The 26,542-nt window shown below is 41.8% G+C and overlaps 1 protein-coding gene across 7 annotated transcripts in view; it reads left to right on the forward strand.

Moving 5' to 3' along the window:
- The window catches only part of LOC129822563 (BCAS3 microtubule associated cell migration factor-like), a 347,331-nt gene that overhangs the window by 107,423 nt on the left and 213,366 nt on the right, over positions 1-26,542 (forward strand). For 5 of the 7 annotated variants that reach the window (XR_008754493.1, XM_055880891.1, XM_055880893.1 and 2 more), the window contains 4 exons: positions 7,147-7,191; positions 15,146-15,270; positions 15,625-15,790; positions 21,162-21,262. Coding sequence is in view for 6 of the 7 variants with exons in the window: in XM_055880891.1 (XP_055736866.1) it covers positions 7,147-7,191; positions 15,146-15,270; positions 15,625-15,790; positions 21,162-21,262 (437 nt within the window). In the remaining variant the exon portion in view is untranslated. The remainder of the gene's footprint in view (positions 1-7,146; positions 7,192-15,145; positions 15,271-15,624; positions 15,791-21,161; positions 21,263-26,542) is intronic. The other 2 variants (XM_055880894.1, XM_055880895.1) reach the window with 1 other exon arrangement.

A 26,542-nucleotide genomic window follows, 5' to 3' on the forward strand; every position in this document is an offset into this window, starting at 1 on the left:
AGCAGTGGCTTCTTTCTTGCTGAGCGGCCTTTCAGGTTATGTCGATATTGGCCTTGTTTTACTGTGGATATAGATACTTTTGTACCCGTTTCCTCCAGCATCCTCACAAGGTCCTTTGCTGTTGTTCTGGGATTGATTTGCACTTTTTGCACCAAAGTACGTTCATCTCTAGGAGACAGAACACGTCTCCTTCCTGAGCGGTATGACAGCTGCGTGGTCCCATGGTGTTTATACTTGCGTACTATTGTTTGTACAGATGAACGTGGTACCTTCAGGCGTTTGGAAATTGCTCCCAAGGATGAACCAGACTTGTGGAGGTCTCCAATTTTTCTGAGGTCTTGGCTGATTTCTTTTGATTTTCCCATGATGTCAAGCAAAGAGGCACTGAGTTTGAAGGTAGGCCTTGAAATACATCCGCAGGTACACCTCCAATTGACTCAAATTATGTCAATTAGCCTATCAGAAGCTTCTAAAACCATTTCCCAAGCTGTTTAAAGGCACAGTCAACTTAGTGTATGTAAACTTCTGACCCACTGGAATTGTGATACAGTGAATTATAAGTGAAATAATCTGTCTGTAAACAATTGTTGGAAAAATGACTTATGTCATGCACAAAGTAGATGTCCTAACCGACTTGCCAAAACTATAGTTTGTTAACAAGAAATTTGTGGAGTGGATGAAAAAACGAGTTTTAATGACTCCAACCTAAGTGTATGTAAACTTCCGACTTCAACTGTACTTGTGGAAGACACTACCTATACTGTATATCAAATGTAATTTGTGTTGTAATCTTTTATATCATATTGTTAGTGCGTTTGGAAACTATTTGCAGTCTTTTATCAGTTTTTTTAAAGAATTTAGCATGTCAGAAACAGACAACCTATCGACATCACGTATTACCACAACCCTCTGGAACAGACTGCCTGCATGACTTTAACTAAGTTATATTTCCTCTATTGACCAGCAGTGTCCCTCTCCAAATTGAACTGTAAGAAATAAGAAACAGCACAACATGCGTTATTTGAACCCAAGATCCAGTACAGGCTTGTTGCATTGAGACCTGAAACACTACTTATCCGTATCCTATCAGCCACCATCCATTTACCCAGCAGGTGGCTAGCAGGATGCCAGGGGTTAAGTGCCTCACAGGGGGGATAAAGTACACCAGCGATGCCCGCCTCCCAGTGCCAGTGAACGCTCAATTGAGGCCAAGGCCCGATGGTAATGTTAAAATGTTGAACTGCCCCCCCTGCCCATGCTGGTTGGCTAGCTTTCGGATGTAATGGACCCATGCCCATGTTGTTATGTTAGCTACTGGCTAATCCCTATCCATGCTGTTAGGCTAGCCACTAGCTATTGGATATCTGTGTAACCTCTGGCCCATGCTGTTTGGCTGCTGGCTAAATGTGTTCGAACAAGCATAACAGGAGTAGAGTTAGCATAGCCAAGACCCACTGGTCCTGTTAAAATGTTAAACTGACCCCCTGTCCTGTTGTTAGGTTTGCTACTATAGAACTCTGTGACCCCCTTCCACATGTTGTTTGTCTAAATATTGGTTAGTTGTGTGACCCCCCCCCTGCTCATGCTGTTTGTCTAGCTACCAGCTAACCCTTTAACCATGTTGTTTGACTACTGGCTAAATTGTGTTTTAATAAACATAACAGGACCCCCGACTTCCATTACACTGCTCACCCCAAGTCCAACCACTCAGACAAAGGTCTCTTCTTTAAGAGGACAACACTAGTCTCCTGTGTGCATTGGAGGTTATATAGACTCAACACTAGTCTCCAGTGTGCATTGGAGGTTATATAGACTCAACAGTAGTCTCCAGTGTGCATTGGTTATATAGACTCTCCAGTGTGCATTGGAGGTTATATAGACTAAACAGTAATCTCCAGTGTGCATTGGAGGTTATATAGACTCAACAGTAGTCTACAGTGTGCATTGGAGGTTATATAGACTCAACACTGGTCTCCAGTGTGCTTTGGAGGTTATTTTGACTCAACAGTAGTCTCCAGTGTGCATTGGTTATATAGACTCTCCAGTGTGCATTGGAGGTTATATAGACTCAACAGTAGTCTCCAGTGTGCATTGGAGGTTATATAGACTCAACACTAGTCTCCTGTGTGCATTGGAGGTTATATAGACTCAACACTGGTCTCCAGTGTGCTTTGGAGGTTATTTTGACTCAACAGTAGTCTCCAGTGTGCATTGGTTATATAGTCTCTCCAGTGTGCATTGGAGGTTATATAGACTAAACAGTAATCTCCAGTGTGTATTGGAGGTTATATAGACTCAACAGTAGTCTCCAGTGTGCATTGGTTATAAAGACTCTCCAGTGTGCATTGGAGGTTATATAGACTAAACAGTAATCTCCAGTGTGCATTGGAGGTTATATAGACTCAACAGTAGTCTACAGTGTGCATTGGAGGTTATATAGACTCAACACTGGTCTCCAGTGTGCTTTGGAGGTTATTTTGGCTCAACAGTAGTCTCCAGTGTGCATTGGTTATATAGTCTCTCCAGTGTGCATTGGAGGTTATATAGACTCAACAGTAGTCTCCAGTGTGCATTGGAGGTTATATAGACTCAACAGTAGTCTACAGTGTGCATTGGAGGTTATATAGACTCAACACTAGTCTCCAGTGTGCATTGGAGGTTATATAGACTCAACAGTAGTCTCCAGTCTCCAAATCACCACCGAATTAAAGTTCACTTTGTGTTATGTTTCTTTTTTTCTCTCCATCTAAACCCTCTTCTCATATCTGTGGACTAATACAGATAGTTGACTGCCCTGCTAGTGTACACACACACACACACACACACACACACACACACACACACACACACACACACACACACACACACACACACACACACACACACACACACACACACACACACACACACACACACACACACACACACACACACACACACACACACACACACACACACACACACACACACAGTGTCGTGTTAGTCTGGAGAGATTCAGATGGATGCTCTGTCCCTCCACAGCAGATAAAATAAAGAAGTGGCGTGCTTTGATTGGCCAGGGGCCTTGTCTGCGTCCCAAATGGCACCATATACCCTATATAGTGCACTACTTTTGACAAGGCTCCATAGGGCTCTACAGTAGTGCACTCTAGTAGTGCACTACAATGGGAATAGGGTGTCATTTGGGAGTTTCTGCAGTACTGATGTGGTCTGCTGTGTTCAGGGACAGAGTTCAGCCTCATCTGGCCATTATTACTGTTGGGAAAAAGCTGTTTACTGTAAACTGTTTACAGGGGTCTGTCACTATCTCTGAACATGCAGGGTAAACACAGGAACACACTCCCACTCCTTATGGCTCATAAACACTGGCCCGGGGAACACACACACTGACAGAGAGATACACACTCAAAAAAAGACAGTACACACCGTCACAAAGAACCGGACACACACTCGCCCACACCCTCAGAGGCTTGCAAACACACACAAATACTCACAAAGACAATGCACAAACACAAATATACACTCACCCAAAAATAAGTCACATGCAGACACATGATGTTCTTTTCAAACACAGTAATAGTACGGCAGTATATCTAAGCCATAAACCAACCATGTTTAATTGGCATTAATGGAACGTCCCTGTGACATACACAAACTTGATTTCATATGACAGTGATTCTGTAGCGCATATCTGATTCCTTGGTAACGCCCTAAGCAAAGGTAGTTAAGATTTCCCTTTTTTCTCTTTAACCCTTTACACTCGTATTAGAGGTCGACCGATTAATCCGCATGCCCGATTAATTAGGGCCGATTTCAAGTTTTCATAACAATCGGTAATCGCCATTTTTGGATGCCGATTATGGCCGATTACATTGCAATACACGAGACTGCGTGGCAGGCTGACCACCTGTTACGCGAGTGCAGCAGGGAGCCAAGGTAAGTTGCTAACTAGCATTAAACTTATCTTATAAAAAACTATCAATCTTAACATAATCACTAGTTAACTACACATAGTTGATGATATTACTAGTTTAACTAGCTTGTCCTGCGTTGCATATAATCAATGCGGTGCCTGTTATTTTGTCATCGAATCACAGCCTACTTCAACTTCGCCAAACGGGTGATGATTTAACAAAAGCGCATTCGTGAAAAAAGCACAATCGGTGCATCAATGTACCTAACCATAAACATCAATGTCTTTCTTAAAATCAATACACAAGTATATATTTTTTAAACTGCATATTTAGTTCAAATAAATTCATGTTAGCAAGCAATATTAACTAGGGAAATTGTCACTTCTCTTGCGAGCAGAGTCAGGGTATATGCAGCAGTTTGCGCCGCCTGGCTCGTTGCGAACTGTGTGAAGACCATTTCTTCCTAAGACCGTAATTAATTTGTCAGAATCTTACATAATGATGTGACATAACATTGAAGGTTGTGCAATGTAGCAGCAATATTTAGACTTAGGGTTAACACCCGTTTGATAAAATATGGAGCTGTTCTGTATTTCACTGAAAGAATAAACGTTTTGTTTTCAAAATTATAGTTTCCGAATTTGATCATATTAATGACCTAACGCTCGTATTTCTGTGTGTTTATTATATTATAATTAAGTCTATGATTTGATATTTGACTGACTGAGCGGTGGTAGGCAGCAGCAGGCTCGTAAGCATTCATTCAAACTGCACTTTCCTGCATTTGCCAGCAGCTCTTCGCTGTGCTTCAAGCACTGCGCTGTTTATGACTTCAAGGCAATCAACTCCCGAGATTAGGCTGGCAATACTATAGTGTATATAAGAACATCCAATAGTCAAAGGTATATGAAATACAAATGGTATAGAGAGAAATAGTTCTATAATTCCTATAAGAACTACAACCTAAAACTTCTTAACTGGGAATATTGAAGAGCTTGGAAAATTGAACCACCAGCTTTCATATGTTCTGAGAAAAGAACTGTAACATTAGCTTTTTTACATGGCACATATTGCACTGCTGCTTTCTTCTCCAACAGTGTTTTTGCATTATTTAAACCAAATTGAACATGGTTCATTATTTATTTGAGATTAAATTGATTATTATTGATGTATTTTATTAATTTAAAATAAAAGTGTTCATTGTTCATTTGGTATTGTTGTAATTGCCATTATTACAAATATATATATATAAAAATCGACCGATTAATTGGGATTGGCTTTTTTTGGTCCCCCAATAATCGGTATCGGCATTGAAAAATCATAATCGGTCGACCTCTCATCTGTATATTGGTTGAAAATGGCAGATTTCGGCACTGATAAGCACCTAAATTGGAAATCAGTGGCTGTACAGTAACATGCTATAAATTACGTCAGAGCTCAGGGTCTCTGCTTTACAGCTCTCTATGGGTTTTGACTGACAGCCGTTATGAACTTGAGCACCGCGCCCGACAACAAGTTGCCCGCATCCCTCCAACTAATTGGGCAGCTTGTGCTAATGTTTTGTTGTCTGAGTGAGGGAAGTGCTGTAAATTAAGATGATTCTATGTATTTTGAAGAATGGGACGTTTGATCTCATACAAGCAAGCCAAACACCTTTTGAGTCCAAATGTGCACTTCCCATTTTCATATCATTAAACTCATGTCATATACAGTGTCAACGTTTATGATCACTGTATTTAATGTACAGTTACAAGATGACATGTCGTCACACCCTGAGTTGTTCTGAACAGAATGATCCTGTTTGTTTATTGTGAAGAGAATTCGCAGCTGAACACACACCTGAATGCACTCATGACTCCTTTCAATGCTCACCTAAATTATGATCTGAATTGCCTTGTGAAAGCCTGACACTGTAAGATCGTATTTTATAACTTAGCCAGTCATGTTGGCAATAGAACAAGCTTTCAAATGATGCCCACTTGACCCAGATTGCTGTTTATAATGTGCCGTTTTGGGATTGCATAAGGAACAACAGTAATTGTGACACAGTAATGGTGGGGATGCAGGGTTTTGTTTGAGTAACTCAACGGCACAGCTAGGAGAGCTTAAAAAAAGCACCTTATAGTTGAGACTCTTTGAGTCATAAAAGTGCATTATAATTACTTAGAAACTGTGCCCTCTTTTGACCAGAGCCCTGTGTGACCACTTGGGGAAACCAGTTGGTCCTCTCACTCAAACACTTGCCATTGTTTAGTCTTATGATGTACCTACCCCACATTTAGCAGGAATATTCTTATCATGTTACTACATTTTTCATATTTTGTTATCAACGATTGTGCCAGAAAGTAGAGTAAATGTAAAATGCAAAAACTGTTTGGGTAGTCTTGTGTCAGGTGAACTGTTGTGTCCTCAACTTTGGTATAATAATTCCCACTATCTCTAAACTGTTCCCTTTCTATTGCTACCGTGCTTATGCTTTTCTAATTTCTTCTGTAAGAATTTTTTAATTTAGCCCTATCCATATAGGCTGATTCCCACGAGTGTAAAGGGTTAATAAACAAAAGTCAATGCCTTGTTCCAATGTATGTAAAAAGCATACCATGATTTATCATCAAGACTTTGTGTTTCTTATTCATACACTCTTTCCTTCAAAGAAAGAAAATAAAAAAAGTTGATGGATAGCTAAAAGGAAAAGCATGCTCGTACGCTTCCTCTGACAAACGTATGGTACAACACACACTGACACACACACACATACATTATGTCCTCTGCCAAAAGTATGGTACAACACACACACACACACACACACACACACACACACACACACACACACACACACACACACACACACACACACACACACACACACACACACAGTTTGTCCTCTGCCAAAAGTATGGTACAACACACACACACACACACATACACAGTACTTCCTCTGCCAAAAGTATGGTACAACACACACTGACACACACATACATACAGTATGTCCTTTACCAAACGTATGGTACTGCACTTTACAGAATGGTCTGAGTTGTTGAGTCAAGGAGTCATGTCCCAGGTTTCAGATCAATTCTAACACGGACAGTTTGCTTCCTGCTTTATGTGTCTTGTACGATTAAACAGACAGGTCAAAAATGTAAGACAAAAAGTGTCTCTGTTCTAGGCTGACTGGCTAATAATGTTTTTTCCATCTATCTCTTCTTTGTGTGTCTCTCCCTCCCCCATGAAGACCTTACCTCTTTGGGGCAGGATGTTTTGCCATTAAAACTCCATGGTGAGTTTCCCTCCTCACTACCTACCTACCAGCATGCTCTCTTGTTGCTCTGTCCTGGCTCAAGATAACTGTGTCCCAAATTGAACCCTATTCTTTATTTAGTGCACTACTTTTGACCAAAGCTCTGATCAAAATAAGTGAACTTAATAGGGAATGAGGTGCCATTTGGGACACAATCAACGACTGCATCCATCACATCTTTTAATTTGTGTCTGAGTATATTGAGTGTATTTTCAACACATTCTGTCAGTTTGTTCAGTCATCATCCCTGAGGAAAACACCATGGACGTGCCTCTTTTTTTCACACTACTCTTTTGACAATTTCTTGTGCTCTTTGGGTGGGTGATTTCACAAGCTGCTTGTCTTGTGTCTATGCCTAAATCTGACATCAAGATTCACACCAAACAACATTTAAGCCCACATAAACTGTATAGGGAATTGGGATAGTGGTTCGTATTGAGAAAAGAAAATGGTTGATTTCTGAATCTTTTTTTATGGGGTGGTTAACTCACAAACCCGGAGGTATGTTGGAACATCACTGGAACCTTCTTGTCTGGCTCCTTGTGGTCTATTTGAACCCACCACTTCTTCATGATGGTGACCTCTCTCTCTCTCTCTGTCTCTCTCTGTCTCTCTCTCGCTCTCTCTCTGTCTCTGTCTCGCTCTCTCTCGCTCTCTCTCGCTCTCTCTCGCTCTCTCTCGCTCTCTCTCGCTCTCTCTGTCTCGCTCTCTCTCGCTCTCTTTTTCTTTCTTTCTCTCGCACACTCATTCCCTCTTCTTTTGCTGTTCACATTAAACCACAGACAGTTGTATTAAGAATAACACCTTGGTTGACCTCATGTTGTCCCCATTGTGTTTTTAATGTTATTTTGTGGCTATATGATTGAACAATCGGGTGTGTCCTAAATTGCACAAAGCCTGTCCGTTGTGAACAGACGTGTGGCTAATGTGGCTTTAGCCATCCGTCTGTATGTTACTTTTTCTTTGTACGTCAATTATACGATGTAATTGATGAATGTCATGTAATCAGTGATTTGCCTCTCTTTCTAGGAAAACAATGTGGTTTCTATGTGTCAACTTAGAGAATAACATTGTTGTTGATTTGAAATATGGCTGTTGATTTGTTATAGGCTTATAATCATTTCCTTGAACTTTGAACATTTTGGAATAAGAGGTGGATTGTATAATCATGAAAAGGCAGTTAGCATTATTTTGTACGTAGAGAGATTTTACTATTCATGCATCATTCTGTTTCGAATTCATCTCATTTACCTCAGTTGTGATGAAAGATGTCTACTTTTATACAGCATTGTCATAGCCAATTTTCCTCAAAATGTAAATTACACAGGACTATATGTTTAATATGACGTTTTTGTCCACGCACCTCAGTTTGGGCCTAAATCTACTGCGAACGACAGAGAACATTACAGTTCTCTAGGTTAGCGATGAGTTTTCTAACCATGCAGCTCTCTAATACTCAGGAGAGCAGAAAGTTCACTTTCTCTCTGTCAACGCTGTCTTGTGAAATCAGATGCTTACAAGCTTTTAAAAAGAATCCCCATTATGACAGTCACTTATGGACAGATGATTGAGTGGTTGGGCTCAACGGCGATGCAGTGAACTTTTCTTCCTCCAACTCGCTCTCTCACTCTTCTCTCATTCCTCCCTCCATTAACTTCAGGAAATGAATAGCATGTGGTTCCTTCCCCAAGTCTTGGCTTTCCTCTCTTGTTGTGGCCAGTTACTCACTCATACTTTTTAATTGAAGCTTGTTTCCCTTCCCTCTCTTAGCTCCCTCCCTCCCAGCCCAGCTAGGCTCTTAGTGAGTTCAGAGAGTGGTATGCTTTTCAAAGGTACATCATTAGCATTTGTTAGCATGATGAACCCCCCCCACAGTAACAGTAACTGCCTACCTTTTGCTCTGCCTTTGGCTCCAACTCAAGCTAGCTAGTTAAAGCACTATTGTTCCTGTAACAGCATGTCCCTGGACTGAGGGCATAACAGATCATTGGTCTAACTTCATAATTTCAATTGTGTTTTATTAACAGTGTTTTGTTTGGATGGGCTGGAGAGGGTGTGTGAGATGAGGACCTGGACATGTAAAAAGGCCTCTCTTTCTCTCCCATAATGGTAGCCTCCCAAATGGCACCCTATCCCTTATAATATAGTGCATTAGCAGAGTGTATATATAGGGAATAGGATGCCATTTCTGACACACACAATGACACATACAGTACAGTAGCACGTCTTCCTCTTCCCTGAATAACCTCTTCTCTGAACCCTGATGTTCCCCATCTCCGTATCCCTCCTTTTTTTGAACAGTTTAGGATGGAAGAGTGTGGCGTGTAACCTCTGACCACCGTCCAATTACATGAGCTCACCCTAGACTAGCTGTTAAATATAGACATGGAACCTCCATCTAGGGCTATTCTAGGGTGGGGCAGGCAGGAGATACAACCATCCCACGATAAATCCTTCTCTCAGCAGTAGTGTGATGAGGAACATTAGACATAGAGCGAGGAAGGGGGGGTTGAAGTTTCTGATTCTCTGTGTGCATCCCAAATTTCACACTATTCTCCACATAGTGCACTCTTTATTTTTATTTCACCTTTATTTAACCAGGTAGGCCAGTTGAGAACAAGTTCTCATTTACAGCTGTGACCTGGCCAAGATAAAGCAAAGCAGTGCGACAAAAACATCAACACAGAGTTACACATGGGATAAACAAACGTACAGTCAATAACACAATAGAAAAATCTATATACAGTGTGTGCAAATGAGGTAGGATAAGGGAGGTAAAGCAATAAATAGGCCATGGTGGTGAAGTAATTACAATATAGCAATTAAACACTGGAATGGCTGATGTGCAGAAGATGAATGTGCAAGTAGAGATACTGGGATGCAAATGAGAAAAAATTAACAATATGGTGATGAGGTAGTTGGGTGTGCTATTTACAGATGGGCTGTGTACAGGAACAGTGATCGGTAAGCTGCTCTGACAGCTGAAAACTGGAAGGAAAGGCGGCCAAAGGAGGAGTTGGCTTTGGGGATGACCAGTGAAATATACTTGCTGGAGCGCGTGCTACGGGTGGGTGTTGCTAGGGTGACCAGGGTGATCAGTGAGCTGAGATAAGGCGGGGCTTTACCTAGCAAAGACTTATAGATGACCTGGAGCCAGTGGGTTTGGGGACAAATTTGAAGCGAGGGCCAGCCAACGAGAGCATACAGGTAGCAGTGGTGGGTAGTATATGGGGCTTTGGTGACAAAACGGATGGCACTGAGTGAAGGAGGCTTTGTTGCGAAATAGGAAGCCGATTGTAGATTTAATTTTGGATTGGAGATGCTTAATGTTCAAATATGGGCCCTGGTCGAAAGTATTGCACTACATAGGGAATAGGGTTCCATTTGATATTGTTCCATTTGGGATGCAGCCTCTGATTATTTCGCTGAGATGTTGAAACGGCATTTTAGTCAGTTTTCCCCACTCAGTCCGCTCGGCTCCCAAATAGCATCATCATTACAGCCGTCTGTCTGTAGCTTCAGCCTCCTGCCCCAAGGCCACCTCTGTTTTGGAAGGCTGCTGTAAAATAATAAATGTGACGTTGAGGGATGTGTCCTCCAGAAGGCTGCCCAAAGCCCTCTCTGTTTCTCTTTCTGTGTCTCTCTTGCTCTCGATTTCTCTTGGTCTCTCTCCCTCCCTCTCCCCATCTCTGTGGTTCTTTCTCTCTCCTCTGTCTTAATGCCCAGCCCCAGTCTCAGCCACTGATACATATTAAACATATGGCCTGGGCTTTGCCACCGCTCCTCTCAACCCTGTTCTGAGTTACACTGGGTGTGTCCCAAATGGCACCCTATTCCCTATGTAGTGCCATGCTTTTGACCAGAACCCTATGGGCCCTGGTAAAAGTGTGTATATAGGGAATATGGTGCAATTTTTAATGGATCCACTGTTCTGCTCTACCCTACCGGTCTTTGCAGCTCTTTGTCGCTGGAGGAGCCGACAGAAGTAAGGCTCTATCGTATTTGTTTATGGCGAGGGACCAGCCCCCTCCCAACCCTTCGATGGCGCCTCATGTTTGCCACGGCCCTGTAATGCGAAAGGGCTTTGATGGTGGACGTCACAGATTTAATTACGCCCTTGAGGAAAAGCTATTAGCTCAGTTAAAAGTCCTCATTTGTTAAATGAAAAGTGGAAATGACATATGAGTAGTCTTTTCAGTGAATTAAAGTTGTAGAGAAAATGAGGTCTTCCCAATAGTACAAAATAACATCTCGTGGAGAGAGGGGGGTAAAGGAATTTGGCTTCTTTTTAGTGTCATCCATCTCCCCCTCTCTCCCGTCCCACTTGGTATATTTATTTATTTATTGTCATTTATTGATACTGGGTTCCACCTTTATTTATTTTTTCTCTTTCCTGACCGGTTCCTCTGTACCGTATAGAGTCCAGAGTACTGTCTGTCTGTCTGTCTGTCTGTCTGTCTGTCTGTCTGTCTGTCTCTGTCTGTCTGTCTGTCTGTCGCAGGGTGAAAACCTCAACACTTCAAGTGAGACAGAGAGGAAAATAATATTTGAAACTGAGATGAATAACCATTTGCGGTCATTTCTACTAGAAAAAAGCTATGATCCCTCTCCCATTAGCAGACAGTGTACTCTTCAAAGAGAGATGATGTAGAGTATCTGCTGTAGCTGATCAGTATGGAGTCACCACGAGGAGAACTTATCACAGTCTGTTGTGTGTGTGCGCTTGCATGCGTGCAGGCGTACATATGTGTGTTAGTACCCAGGCCAGCCCTACAGCATAGATTCTTGCAGCAATCTTCTCTTCTCAGCCACAGCGCCATAAGAGCCGTTTACACTTTTAACTTGTCACTGGATCTTTCCCCTCAATGCATGAAAACATGTCCTTTTTATTGAATGTTATTCCTTGATGTATTATTCAGGCCGGCCTCCATCCAAAGACAACCGTGAAAAGTGGGGAGATAAAATACCTTCCTTCACACCACACACAGCGCCGTGTGGCAAACGCGTCAGCCTGAGATTTCACCCCAAAACCAAAGTCAAGCCACTGGAATAGGATTTGTGTTTCCTGGGGATATTGAAACCAGTTGACCACAATTTTTTTCCAGTAAGAGAGAGAGAAGAAGCAGAATGTTGGAGAGATGAAACCCCTCACTAAAGAAGAGCCCGACAGACTCCATCACTCTCACCACTAGCTGTCAAAGACACCACACACACAAATCACAGTGAGCAGTGAAGTGAGATTACATGTTCTATAAGGACTAACACATACCCCAACCCTCTTTCCCTCCTTCCCCTAACCATTCGCCAGCTCCCATATCATTTACTCTGTTAAAGAGAGATCCAGAGCACAGAACAGGATTTGTTGAGTTTGCCATCACCATATCAGTCATACTTTGATATGCGGATGTTGTGTTAGAGAGGTTGAGAAACAGGGAGAGAGTGACTGAATAAGAAAACGAAGAGAGAGGGTGACTGATTAAGAAAACGTAGAGAGAGAGTGACTGGAAGAGAAACGTAGAGAGAGTGACTGAAATTGAAAATGTAGAGAGAGAGTGACTGGAAGAGAAAACGTGGAGAGAGTGACTGAAATTGAAAATGTAGAGAGAGAGTGACTGGAAGAGAACATAGAGAGAGTGACTGAAATTGAAAAGGTCGAGAGAACGTGACTGGAAGAGAAAACGTGGAGAGAGAGAGTGACTGGAAGAGAAACGTGGAGAAAGAGAGTGACTGGAAGAGAAAACGTAGAGAGAGAGAGTGACTGGAAGAGAAAACGTAGAGAGAGAGTGACTGGAAGAGAAAAGGTCGAGAGAGCGTGACTGGAGGAGAAAAGGTCGAGAGAGAGTGACGGGAAGAGAAAAGGTCGAGAGAGCGTGACTGGAAGAGAAAATGTAGAGAGAGAGTGACTGGAGGAGAAAACGTAGAGAGAGAGTGACGGGAAGAGAAAAGGGAGAGCAAGACAGAGGGAAGGCAGAGTGAGAAGGAAGCAGTGTGCTGTGTTGGCTGACCCCTGGCCGTCCGGCAGAGGCTCTGCATGTTTTCATAGCTCTGTATCTCCTGGACACGTTGACAGACAGACAGTCGGACGGATGGACAGATCCGAGGAGGCAAGAGGGACGTAGAGTTAGCCAAGGCAATATCCTGACATGGTCTTATCTCTCCTCTGCTTCCATGGCTTACTGTAGATATTTGGTTATCCAGCCTCACCCCTCACTCTCTCTCTCCAACACTAATAAATACACAGCCAGTAACGCTGTCTAGAGCACCCCCCGTTCTACCCAGAAACATCCTTCACACGGTGTCGGCTAAACAAAGACCTCAACATCTCCCCCACGTCCAGGGAGTAATTTACGAGCTGCTGACAGTTTGAAGGGAAGAGGAGGAGGGAGAGTTGAGGCCCGCAACAGGTCATTCAACACCTGTTAGTGTGTCACTGAGGCTGAGAGGCCAAGAAGAGTTCAAGTACTGGACAGTATGCCATCACACTGGATTAAACAGAACAGCTTTGGGTACATAGTATAGAAAATCTTTGAGAAATTTATCATAATTATATTTTCTGGTTATTTTGAAGTGAATTGTTGAATATTACATAATTTAATTATATAGAATTTTCGTGTTCCAAAATGTTGGACTGTGTGTGTGTGTACAGTTGGTTGTGCGTGTTCAAGCGGGCTGGCGTGAGTTTGTGTATGTGTTAGTGAGGTCTTCGTGGTTAGATCAGAGGTGAACTTCTCCTGTGGGAGTGTGTCAGACTGTGTCAGGCCCTTCAGCCTCCATCCCTTCCTCCGAGGGATTTACTGTCCACCTTGGTTATAGGGCTGGACAATAATACCAGGCCGCTCCGCTACTGTTCTCTGATCAATAGCATATGCAGCCCTATCACCATACTGAACTTTTCGTGTGTTCTCTTTCATCCAAACGGTCCTGACATGTCTGAATAATCCAATAACTCCCAATAAATTCTCTCAAACGGCTAACTCAAAGTGAGACTAGGGGAAGCAGCTGGAAGACTAGCAGCATTCGAGGCACATGTTCAAGCAAGTGATAACCATTATGGCATCCTCAAATATTGGCGGAAACTTTTTTCAATTCATGTGTGTTTGTGTGTGTGTTTGGGTGTGTGCGTGGCATGTGTGTATTAGTGTGTGGACACGCATACACACACACACTCCCAGTCCTCTGTACAGTCCATAGTCAGGCCAGCCTGTAATGGTTTGAGTGTACATGGCGTGCTTCATGACAAAAGGAAGGATGTAATCAACGAGCAGCACATGCAACACAGGCTTTAAAATACCATGGACATCCTCTACAGAGCTGCAGTCCTGATCTACTGGCATGGGAATACTCACTCACACACACACACGCTATGCCGTTCAGACCGCGGGAACCCTGTATTGAATGAGGGAGGAAATATCCTGTATTATGTCTAATGATGTTTTTCATTTGCTGAATAGTAGAGACCAGTACATAAATAATTTGTTCAGACACGAGCACAGTGAAATTGGAGACAATTCAGAGCAAATATGAATTTTCTTTTCTTTTTTTTTGCTACCAATGTACTTAATTTTAAGTCGCCCACGTCTCCTTTTTTTTTTGCTAAATTGCATGAAGTGTAATTGTGTTAAAAGCTTGGCTTGTTTTTGGTCCACAGATGTGGCAGTGTTTGAGCTTTAATATCTCAAACCAGATTGGGCATCATTCTCTCTACAACATTTGGCAACAATTCTCTCTCCTCATTCTTTCTTTAACTACAGCTTTAGTTCATCTAACAACTCAAACCGCCAGCCTTTATCTTCTTTAAGAGGAGTACCCTGTGTCTGTGTCCCCTCGGCTGGGCTCTCCTACCCACTCAACCTCTCGCTCTCTCTCTCTCGCGCTCTCTCTCTCTCTCTCTTGCTCTCGCTCGCTCTCTCGCTCTTTTTCTCCCCCCCTGCAGCAAAGCCAAGCCTCCCCCTCAGATCTCCCCCAGTAAGTCCAGTGGAGGAGAGTTCTGTGTGGCTGCTGTCTTTGCTGCCTCACGCTCATGGTACATGACCAACCCCAACATGAAGAGAGAGAAAGGTGAGGGGCTGTAAAGGCTTAGTAGCATTATGCTCATCATTAGATGCCACTAGTGCATTAGTATCCTAGCTGTTACCCCCAAAACCATCATCACACTAAAACACTTTCATTTTGTTTTCATTTGGTCATTTAAAAGTTCAAAATCTGTTGGAGAATCGTAAATACCATTGGCCTTTAAACTTTGCTCTGGGTGTTGACCCCTCTTAGCCTCCTGTGTAGACGCAACATTAAGGTCAGGGAAGTAGGAACACACTCAGTGAGATGCTGGGCGGAGTAGACAAAACATTTAGCTAAGTCACAACAACGTGCTCCTCTTACTCCGTAACGTTAACCTGTTGACCTCCTGTTACTCAGACCAGTCCAGCCGGTCAGTGGTGGAGTCCCTCTACATCCTCAGTTGCTATGGCACCCTGGTGGAGCACGTCCTGGAGCCTCGGCCAATCAGCACGGCCCAGAAGATCAGCGATGACACACCCCTGGAGCTCAACACATGTCCACGGGCCTGCTGGAGCCTGGCCAGGTAACTGACCCTTCCTAACACATACACACACGTACACACACACACGTACACACACACACACACACGTAAACACACACACGTACACACACACACACACACACACACACACACACACATCAGTGGCGGTCAGTGCAGTTTAAGATGAGGGAGGACCATTATTTTAATGAGCATGGCCTTATTTCTATTACATCATATTGAATGACTGCCATTCATATTCCATTCACCCAGTTCAATGTAACATCGATAGGTTTAGGCTGTTACATGATACTCTAATTTTCCTATACCCATCATGAGGTTGCTACAACCTAGCCTATGAATGAAAGTTTACAACGTAGGTGCACACAGGTCGAGAGACAAATTTGAGATGACAGTGACACATTCAATACCGCCTCGCACACTCTTACCTGCATCTAGTATATCTAATCATAACCATCTAGCTGATCTAATCATAACCATCTAGTATATCTAATCATTACCATCTAGTATATCTAATCATTACCATCTAGCATATCTAATCATTACCATCTAGTATATCTAATCATAACCATCTAGTATATCTAATCATAACCATCTAGTATATCTAATCATTATCATCTAGTATATCTAATCATAACCATCTAGTATATCTAATCATTACCATCTAGTATATCTAATCATTATCATCTAGTATATCTAATCATAACCATCTAGTATATCTAATCATTATCATCTAGTATATCTAATCATAACCATCTAGTATATCTAATCATTACCATCTAGAATAACTAATCATAACCATCTAGCTGATCTAATCATAACCATCTAGTATATCTAATCATTATCATCTAGTATATCTAATCATAACCATCTAGTATATCTAATCATTACCGTCTAGCATATCTAATCATTACCATCTAGCATATCTAATCATTACCATCTAGTATATCTAATCATTACCATCTAGTATATCTAATCATTACCATCTAGTATATCTAATCATAGCCATCTAGTATATCTAATCATTATCATCTAGTATATCTAATCATAACCATCTAGTATATCTAATCATTACCATCTAGCTGATCTAATCATTACCATCTAGCATATCTAATCATTACCATCTAGCATATCTAATCATAACCATCTAGCTGATCTAATCATTACCATCTAGTATATCTAATCATTACCATCTAGATGATCTAATCGTAACCATCTAGCTGATCTAATCATAACCATCTAGCTGATCTAATCATAACCATCTAGTATATCTAATCATTACCATCTAGTATATCTAATCATTACCATCTAGTATATCTAATCATAACCATCTAGTATATCTAATCATAACCATCTAGTATATCTAATCATTATCATCTAGTATATCTAATCATAACCATCTAGTATATCTAATCATTACCATCTAGTATATCTAATCATTATCATCTAGTATATCTAATCATAACCATCTAGTATATCTAATCATTACCATCTAGTATATCTAATCATAACCATCTAGTATATCTAATCATTACCATCTAGCTGATCTAATCGTAACCATCTAGCTGATCTAATCATAACCATCTAGCTGATCTAATCATAACCATCTAGTATATCTAATCATTACCATCTAGTATATCTAATCATAACCATCTAGTATATCTAATCATTATCATCTAGTATATCTAATCGTTACCATCTAGTATATCTAATCGTAACCATCTAGTATATCTAATCGTAACCATCTAGTATATCTAATCGTAACCATCTAGCTGATCTAATCATAACCATCTAGCTGATCTAATCATAACCATCTAGCTGATCTAATCATAACCATCTAGCTGATCTAATCATTACCATCTAGCTGATCTAATCATAACCATCTAGCTGATCTAATCATTACCATCTAGCTGATCTAATCATTACCATCTAGCTGATCTAATCATAACCATCTAGCTGATCTAATCATAACCATCTAGCTGATCTAATCATAACCATCTAGCTGATCTAATCATAACCATCTAGCTGATCTAATCATAACCATCTAGCTGATCTAATCATAACCATCTAGCTGATCTAATCATAACCATCTAGCTGATCTAATCATAACCATCTAGCTGATCTAATCATTACCATCTAGTATATCTAATCATTACCATCTAGTATATCTAATCATTACCATCTAGTATATCTAATCATTACCATCTAGCTGATCTAATCATAACCATCTAGTATATCTAATCATTACCATCTAGTATATCTAATCATAGCCATCTAGTATATCTAATCATTACCATCTAGTATATCTAATCATTACCATCTAGCATATCTAATCATTACCATCTAGTATATCTAATCATAGCCATCTAGTATATCTAATCATTACCATCTAGCTGATCATAACCATCTAGTATATCTAATCGTTACCATCTAGCATATCTAATCATAACCATCTAGTATATCTAATCATAACCATCTAGCTGATCTAATCATAACCATCTAGTATATCTAATCATAACCATCTAGTATATCTAATCGTAACCATCTAGCTGATCATAACTATCTAGTATATCTAATCATTACCATCTAGTATATCTAATCATAACCATCTAGCTGATCATAACCATCTAGTATATCTAATCGTAACCATCTAGTATATCTAATCATAACCATCTAGTATATCTAATCATAACCATCTAGTATATCTAATCATAACCATCTAGTATATCTAATCGTAACCATCTAGTATATCTAATCATAACCATCTAGTATATCTAATCATAACCATCTAGCTGATCATAACCATCTAGTATATCTAATCGTAACCATCTAGCTGATATAATCATAACCATCTAGCTGATCTAATCATAACCATCTAGCTGATCTAATCATAACCATCTAGCTGATCTAATCATAACCATCTAGTATATCTAATCGTAACCATCTAGTATATCTAATCGTAACCATCTAGCTGATATAATCATAACCATCTAGCTGATCTAATCATAACCATCTAGCTGATCTAATCATTACCATCTAGTATATCTAATCATTACATTTACATTTACATTTTAGTCATTTAGCAGACGCTCTTATACAGAGCGACTTACAGTAGAGTGCATACATTTTATTACATTTTTTTTTACATATTACATATTACATTTTACATACTGAGACAAGGATATCCCTACCGGCCGAACCCTCCCTAACCCGGACGACGCTATGCCAATTGTGCGTCGCCGCAACCTCCCGGTTGCGGCCGGCTGCGACAGAGCCTGGGCGCAAACCCAGCCCAGCCTGGGCGCGAACCCAGAGACTCTGGTGGCGCAGCTAGCACTGCGATGCAGTGCCCTAGACCACTGCGCCACCCGGGAGACCATAATAACCATAATAATAATCATAACCATCTAGTATATCTAATCATAACCATCTAGCATATCTAATCATTACCATCTAGTATATCTAATCATTACCATCTAGTATATCTAATCATTACCATCTAGTATATCTAATCATAACCATCTAGTATATCTAATCATAACCATCTAGCTGATCTATTCATAATCATCTAGCTGATCTATTCATATCATCTATTCACATCATCTAGAATATATAATCAACAGTTGCAAACTACAGTTTCTATTGGACAAATTCAGGTATCTTTATCCTCGTTTCGTTTGCTTCCGTTTAAGAAACGTTTTTCATCAGAATCGGCGGAATGAATGCACCCCTGATTACGCATAAACACAGTACACTTTCATAGCAGCCATGTTGTATTCCCTCACTTTTCCCTTAGTTTGTGGACTTCAATGAACAACACAGCTGTATGCAAAAAAAAACGTTCCAATCCAAACCATGTCATAACCACTACACACAGCCTACATTGTTGTCCCCATATTAGCTGAAGTACCATCCTAGTCTACATAGCTAATAGAACTCATGCGTTAGTAAACCCGCTACAATTAGGCTGGAACATGTATAGTCACTAAGCAGTTACACCGGCGGTCCCTGGTGGCAATACATTAATAAAACCAAAAGCTCACTTTTACTTGGAAGAGTTCTAGTGTTGTGTTGGATGGTCATAGCCAGCTAGCTAACATAGAATCCCTCTGTTTGAGCCGGGTGTTTAAGTAACTGAACTAGCCAACTGCATTTGCTGGCTAAGGAAGTGAAACTGAAAAAAAATTACGCTCTCGCTCTTGCTTCTCCTTCAATTTTGAGAAATTAATTTGTTGAAAACAGTTCAGCTATTGTCCTTCTCTCTCTTTGAGTGAACTACTCACCAAATGTTATGCACTGCAGTGCTAGCTAGCTGTAGCTTATGCTTTCAGTGCTAGATTAATTCTCTGATCCTTTGATTGGGTGGACAACATGTCAGTTCATGCTGCAAAAGCTCTGATAGGTTGGAGGAGTTTCTGTGTAAGTCTATGGAAGGAGGTGAGAACCATGAGCCTCCTAGGTTTTGTATTGAAGTCAATGTACCCAGAGGAGGACGGAAGCTAGCTGTCCTCCGGCTACACCATGGTGCTACCCTACAGTGTGCTGTTGAGGCTACGGTAGACCTTCATAGCAAAACAGTGTGTTTTAATCAATTATTTGGTGACGTGAATATATTTTAGTATAGTTTTATCTAAAAAGGATAACTTTCAATGTTTTAAAATGTCTCTCTTTATGAAATTCACTGAGGTGGATGGTCCTCCCCTTCCTCCTCTGAAGAGCCTCCACTGACACACACACGCGCGCACATACACACACACACTTTTCCCCGCTCTGTTAAGCTGTGGTTCATGTTATGAAGATTTACATACAGTAATATATTGTACAGTTATACAGTTGTGTGTGTGAGACATTATCATAGTAAACTGCTTTTTATTATAGGACTCAAATATTTTCTAACATTGTATGTATAACCTAGTTATAAAATAATATTGGATACAGTGAAAACATATTGTGCTGCAGAATCCCATTCATCCATGTCAAATGAGCAGCTGGAACCAGATATAAAGTTCTGCTGCTGTGGCCCAGTTCTCTGTGATCAGACTACAGCTATGTAGGACAAAACACATGTGATGTTCATGTTGTACACTACAGTACTGTATGTAACTACTATAGTATACACACCTTCATATGTTATATTTGCCTCTGTACTGCCAGGCTCCAGGGACCACAGTCTATTTACACCCAGCAGGGGCATTGCTCTATACATCTGGCCCTCAATCTGCAGCCTTTGTTTGACCAGAGCTCTATTTTGTAATGGTGGATCACCAAAAGGGTCCTAAATGGGTAAAAGTAGTGCACTACATTGGGAATAGGGTGCCATTTGGGACAGATACTGGGATTTTCTTCTCTGTAATTGAGTTGTGTGTTTCCCTCCTATGTTGTTTGGTTGTTACAGGACTCCACTGTGGAATGAGCTGCAGCCTCCCTTTCTCTCCAACCACCCTCTGGTGCTGGCCTCTGATCTGGTGCAATATTACCAATACCTCCTGGCTGGATGTAAGTATTATACACTGTGTGTGTGTGTGTGTGTGTGTGTGTGTGTGTGTGTGTGTGTGTGTGTGCTCTTCTCTGTATGTGTATATAAGTACTCTTTGTACTAGAGTTCGACCGATTATGATTTTTCAACAGCGATACCGATACCGATTATTGGAGGACCAAAAAAAGTCGATACCGATTATTGGAGGACCAAAAAAAGCCGATACCGATTAATCTGCCGATTTGAGAGAGAGAAAAAAAAGATAGAAAAAAAGTATTTGTAATAATGACAATTACAACAATACTGAATGAACACTTATTTTAACTTAATATAATACATCAATAAAATCAATTTAGCCTCAAATAAATAATGAAACATGTTCAATTTGGTTTAAATAATGCAAAAACAAAGTGTTGGTGAAGAAAGTAAATGTGCAATATGTGCCATGTAAAAAAGCTAATGTTTAAGTTCCTTGCTCAGAACATGAGAACATATGAAAGCTGGTGGTTCCTTTTAACATGAGTCTTCAATATTCCCAGGTAAGAAGTTTTAGGTTGTAGTTATTATAGGAATTATTGGACTATTTCTCTCTATACGATTTGTATTTCATATACCTTTGACTATTGGATGTTCTTATAGGCACTTTCGTATTGCCAGTGTAACAGTATAGCTTCCGTTCCTCTCCTCGCTCCTACCTGGGCACGAACCAGGAACACATCGACAACAGCCACCCTCGAAGCAGCGTTACCCATGCAGAGCAAGGGGAACAACTACTCCAAGTCTCAGAGCGAGTGACGTTTGAAACGCTATTAGCGCGCACCCCGCTAACTAGCTAGCCATTTCACATCGGTTACACCAGCCTAATCTCGAGTTGATAGGCTTGAAGTCATAAACAGCGCAATAGCTGCTGGCAAACGCACAAAAGTGCTGTTTGAATGAATGCTTACGAGCCTGCTGCTGCCTACGACCGCTCAGTCAGACTGCTCTATCAAATCATAGACTTAATTATAACATAATAACACACAGAAATACGAGCCTTTGGTCATTACAATGGTCGAATCCGGAAACTATCATTTCGAAAACAAAACGTTTATTCTTTCAGTGAAATATGGAACCGTTACGTATTTTATCCAATGGATGGCATCCCCTAAGTCTAAATATTGCTGTTACATTGTACAACCTTCACTGTTATGTCATAATTATGTACATTTCTGGCAAATTAATTACGGCCTTTGTTAGGAATAAATGGACTTCACACAGTTCGCAATGAGCCAGGCGGCCCAAACTGCAGCATATACCCTGACTGCTTGCACGGAATGCAAGAGAAGTGACACAATTTCCCTAATTATAAGAAATTCATGTTAGCAGGCAATATTAACTAAATATGCAGGTTTAAAAAATATATACTTGTGTATTGATTTTAAAGAAAGGCGTTGATGTTTATGGTTAGGTACATTGGTGCAACGACAGCGCTTTTTTTCTCAAATGCGCTTGTTAAATCATCACCGTTTGTCGAAGTAGGCACATCGATTATATGCAACGCAGGGGACGCTAGATAAACTAATAATATCATCAACCATGTGTAGTTAACTAGTGATTATGTTAAGATTGATTGTTTTTTATAAGATAAGTTTAATGCTAGCTAGCAACTTACCTTGGCTTCTTACTGCATTCGCGTAACAGGCAGGCTCGTGGAGTGCAATGAGAGGCAGGTGGTTAGAGCGTTGGACTAATTAACTGTAAGGTTGCAAGATTGAATCCCTGAGCTGACGAGGTAAAAATCTGTCGTTCTGCCCCTGAACAAGGCAGTTAACCCACCGTTCCTAGGCCGTCATTGTAAATAAGAATGTGTTCTTAACTGACCTGCCTAGTTAAATAAAGGTGTAAAAAAATTCAAATATATTTTTTTTTAAATCGGCAAATCGGTGTCCAAAAATACAGATTAACGATTGTTATGAAATTAATTAATTGGCCATTCCGATTAATCGGTCGACCTCTACTTTGTACGTGTGTGTGTGTATCATCAAGCTCCATTAGACCTGTGGCAGAGCTGAAGCCTACTAATTCCTACTGTTTGTTCTCTATGGGAGATTGTCTTCACCCTCTTATTGGTGACATGCTGAGGAGTAGGACTGTTTCAATCATCCTCCATTACTAACCTGTACCCTCTTAAAACCCTCAGTGAAGATCCGACATCTTTCCATCACTCCATCTGAGTAGTGCTCTGGTCTCAGATCCCTTATCACACGAACTGTCAGCTTTTCATCCGTTCTGTTCCGTCTGTACGGCACTTTGAATCAAGCCTTTGTCACTGTATGTCTCTTTGTCTATCTCCTCTGAACAAGTCAGCATGACAATACTAACAGCTCAACCAACTCCACTCAACTCATTCAAATGAAGCCAATTAGCCAGCCTCCAAACTCCTAACTCAGTAACAAGTACAAAGAGCACCAAGCACTTTAGGTTGACATGTGAAAGGCTGTGGAGGCTGGAGATGGCAGAAGGAAGAAGACGACAACTCTGGGGGGCAGAGTGCACACGGATGGCCACACATTTAATTTATCCTCCGTTATAAATGTGCGTTGTTGCATTAGCTGCATAAACATAAATCAGTAATTAGCTCCTGAAGTGCCGTTGGGGCAAATCCCCTTCTCCTCCCGTGTGCCTGTTCTTCTGTCTCCTCTATTCTACGCTAAATTGTCTGCTTCCCAAATGGCACCCTATTCCCTACTTAGTGCATTACTTTAGACCAGGGCCTTATGGTCAACAGTAGTGCACTATAGGGAATAGGGCGCCATTTGGGAGGTAGACGTTCTCCCAGTGCTCAGGGCTGAGCGGGTAGGATATTTTCTCAAATTAGTTCCAATAGTCCTTTCTAGTGTCAGAGCGATGAAGTCAAGTTGGTGTGACGGGTCGGGCAGCGGGCATCGGCGCTGGGTTTAGTGTGACTCTGTCCTGCGAGAAGGCATAATGATTTAGTCTCAGTGCTCTCTCACATTTAGCTCCAATTAGTGATGGCCAAAATATCACTGCCTGCCCCACCTCGTCTGTCCCTCCCTCCTTCGCCCCCGTTCCTCCTGCCAGCCGAGCAGCACCAACCCTTATGCACTCACACACCCAGGTCAATACAATATGCACATCATTTGTCATCTTGTACTTCTACCCATCGCTCCGTTCTGCTCTGGCCCCGGGCGTTTCCTGCATGCTGCTACGGCTCACGGAGTGCCACCTTTCATTCCTCCACTTTGCACCCGAGCATCGACTGAAAGTTCTGTTTCACAACACGGTGCCTCCGCTCAGCCCGCCAGAGATTGGCTGGGCAGAGAGGGAGTGATCCAGGGCGGGCGATCTGACCTCAGGATGCATTATGCTACGCTACACTACAGCCACACAACAGGATGCACACACACACACACACACACACACACACACACACACACACACACACACACACACACACACACACACACACACACACACACACACACACACACACACACACACACACACACACACACACACACACACACACACACACACACACACACACACACACACACACACACTGTTGGCTCTGTGGGCCTTCTCCAGTGGTGCATAAAGATCAGGGCTTATGAAGGGAGAAGCTGCTACTCTCCTCCCTGCTCCGATACAAACTTCTACTATCAGGGTCTAGTTTACATAGTAGATACTACCCCAAACGTCAACAACCAGAAGGACATAGTGACGGGAGGAAAAAGGGAAAGGGTTAGGAAGAAAGTGAAAGAGACCGAGACAAAGAAAGAGGGAGAGAAATGGAGATTGATGAAAGAAAATTCGCAAAGATAAAGACGGAGAGCGGTATGATTAATCACGGGCCCCTTTTAGATCTGCAAATGAGTCTGTGTATTCAGGGACCTAGCTGGGTTCCACAACCTTCTAGAGCATGGGGTTAGAGGGTTTACATGTTGTGTGATTGACAGCAGCTGCTCTCTCTATATTGGATGACCGGTGTGATTAAAAATGCATGTTGCTGTGGAGGGAGGGATGGAGCTCATGCCAGCCTAGCCGGAGAGGAGCCTTGCAGGCTGGTGATAAAAGCAGCGGTGGCGCCACTTCATGGTCACTATCTCCACCTGTCCATCTGCCCAGCCCACTGGCACCGCTCTGGGCCCGCTCTGCTCTGGGCCACAGCCGGGTAAACAGCAGCCCCACCACACTGCTGGGGATGATAAGAGACCGAGAGAGAAGTGCACACAGACACACACACACACTCACACACACACACACACACACACACACACACACACACACACACACACACACACACACACACACACACTCACACACACTCACAGACAGACACACACACGAACATACACACACTCAGACAGACAGGGACACAGAGACAGAGAGATATGAAGATGCGATAAGGAAGAAGAGCTGGCCTCATAAATGCTGTCTCAGTCCAGCTTTGATGGCTCAGGGAATCCTCACTGTGGTGTGGATGGCTCAATCAGCCAGTTAGGAGAAACAGAGACCCTTTTCATTCTAAAAGGCCCAAAATGAATGAATGAATATAGCCAATTTGTGTTGCCCTGAGGTGTCAGAGTAGATTTAATCCTGCGGTCGGATCCCTTAGAATAACACCACCACACGATTAATGAATGTGAGGCTTTTTTCCGTCCTTATTTGCAGCATTCATTCCTGAAATTCAGGGCATATTTCCCCCCCTCTGGTCTTGACGTTTTTTGAAGCGAGGGGGCTGTATTTACATAGCTGTCTGTCGTGTGTGTTCAGACACCTCTTCCCCGGCCGCAAGACTTCGTCGAGGCAAACATGGCGTGAATAATTTACCTCCCTGCTCTTCTGGCTTGCTCCTCTGAGCTCTCTGAGTAGGCTAGGCACCTCAGTGGTGGCTGCGCTGATGCTTTTAGGCCCTGGCCCCCCCCTAGTTTCAAGCTTTATTAGTGGTATATACAGTATACACATGGTATACACCGTCCAACGAAATGCTTACTTGCAAGTTCCTTCTTGACAATGCAACAACAATAAATATTAAAAGATAACAATACGAATATAAAGTCTAGCCCCTAGCTTCCTTTCATAATGTAGTAACTGGCGGCTGGCTGTCTCCTGGGCCTTCCACCATGACGAAGTGCCACGGCCACGTCAATCACCGCTAATTGGCTGAGTGAGAGACTTCCGAGGCCGGCAGGAGCTGATCTTCACCGTTGGGAGGTTTGGTAAAGAGAAAGTGGGAAAGGATCAGCATGGATAAGGCTTGCTTGCATGGACAAGCAAGCCTTATCAGATCGTGA

The sequence above is a fragment of the Salvelinus fontinalis genome, chromosome 24 (genome assembly GCF_029448725.1).
Source record: "Salvelinus fontinalis isolate EN_2023a chromosome 24, ASM2944872v1, whole genome shotgun sequence".
Lineage (NCBI taxonomy): Eukaryota > Metazoa > Chordata > Actinopteri > Salmoniformes > Salmonidae > Salvelinus > Salvelinus fontinalis.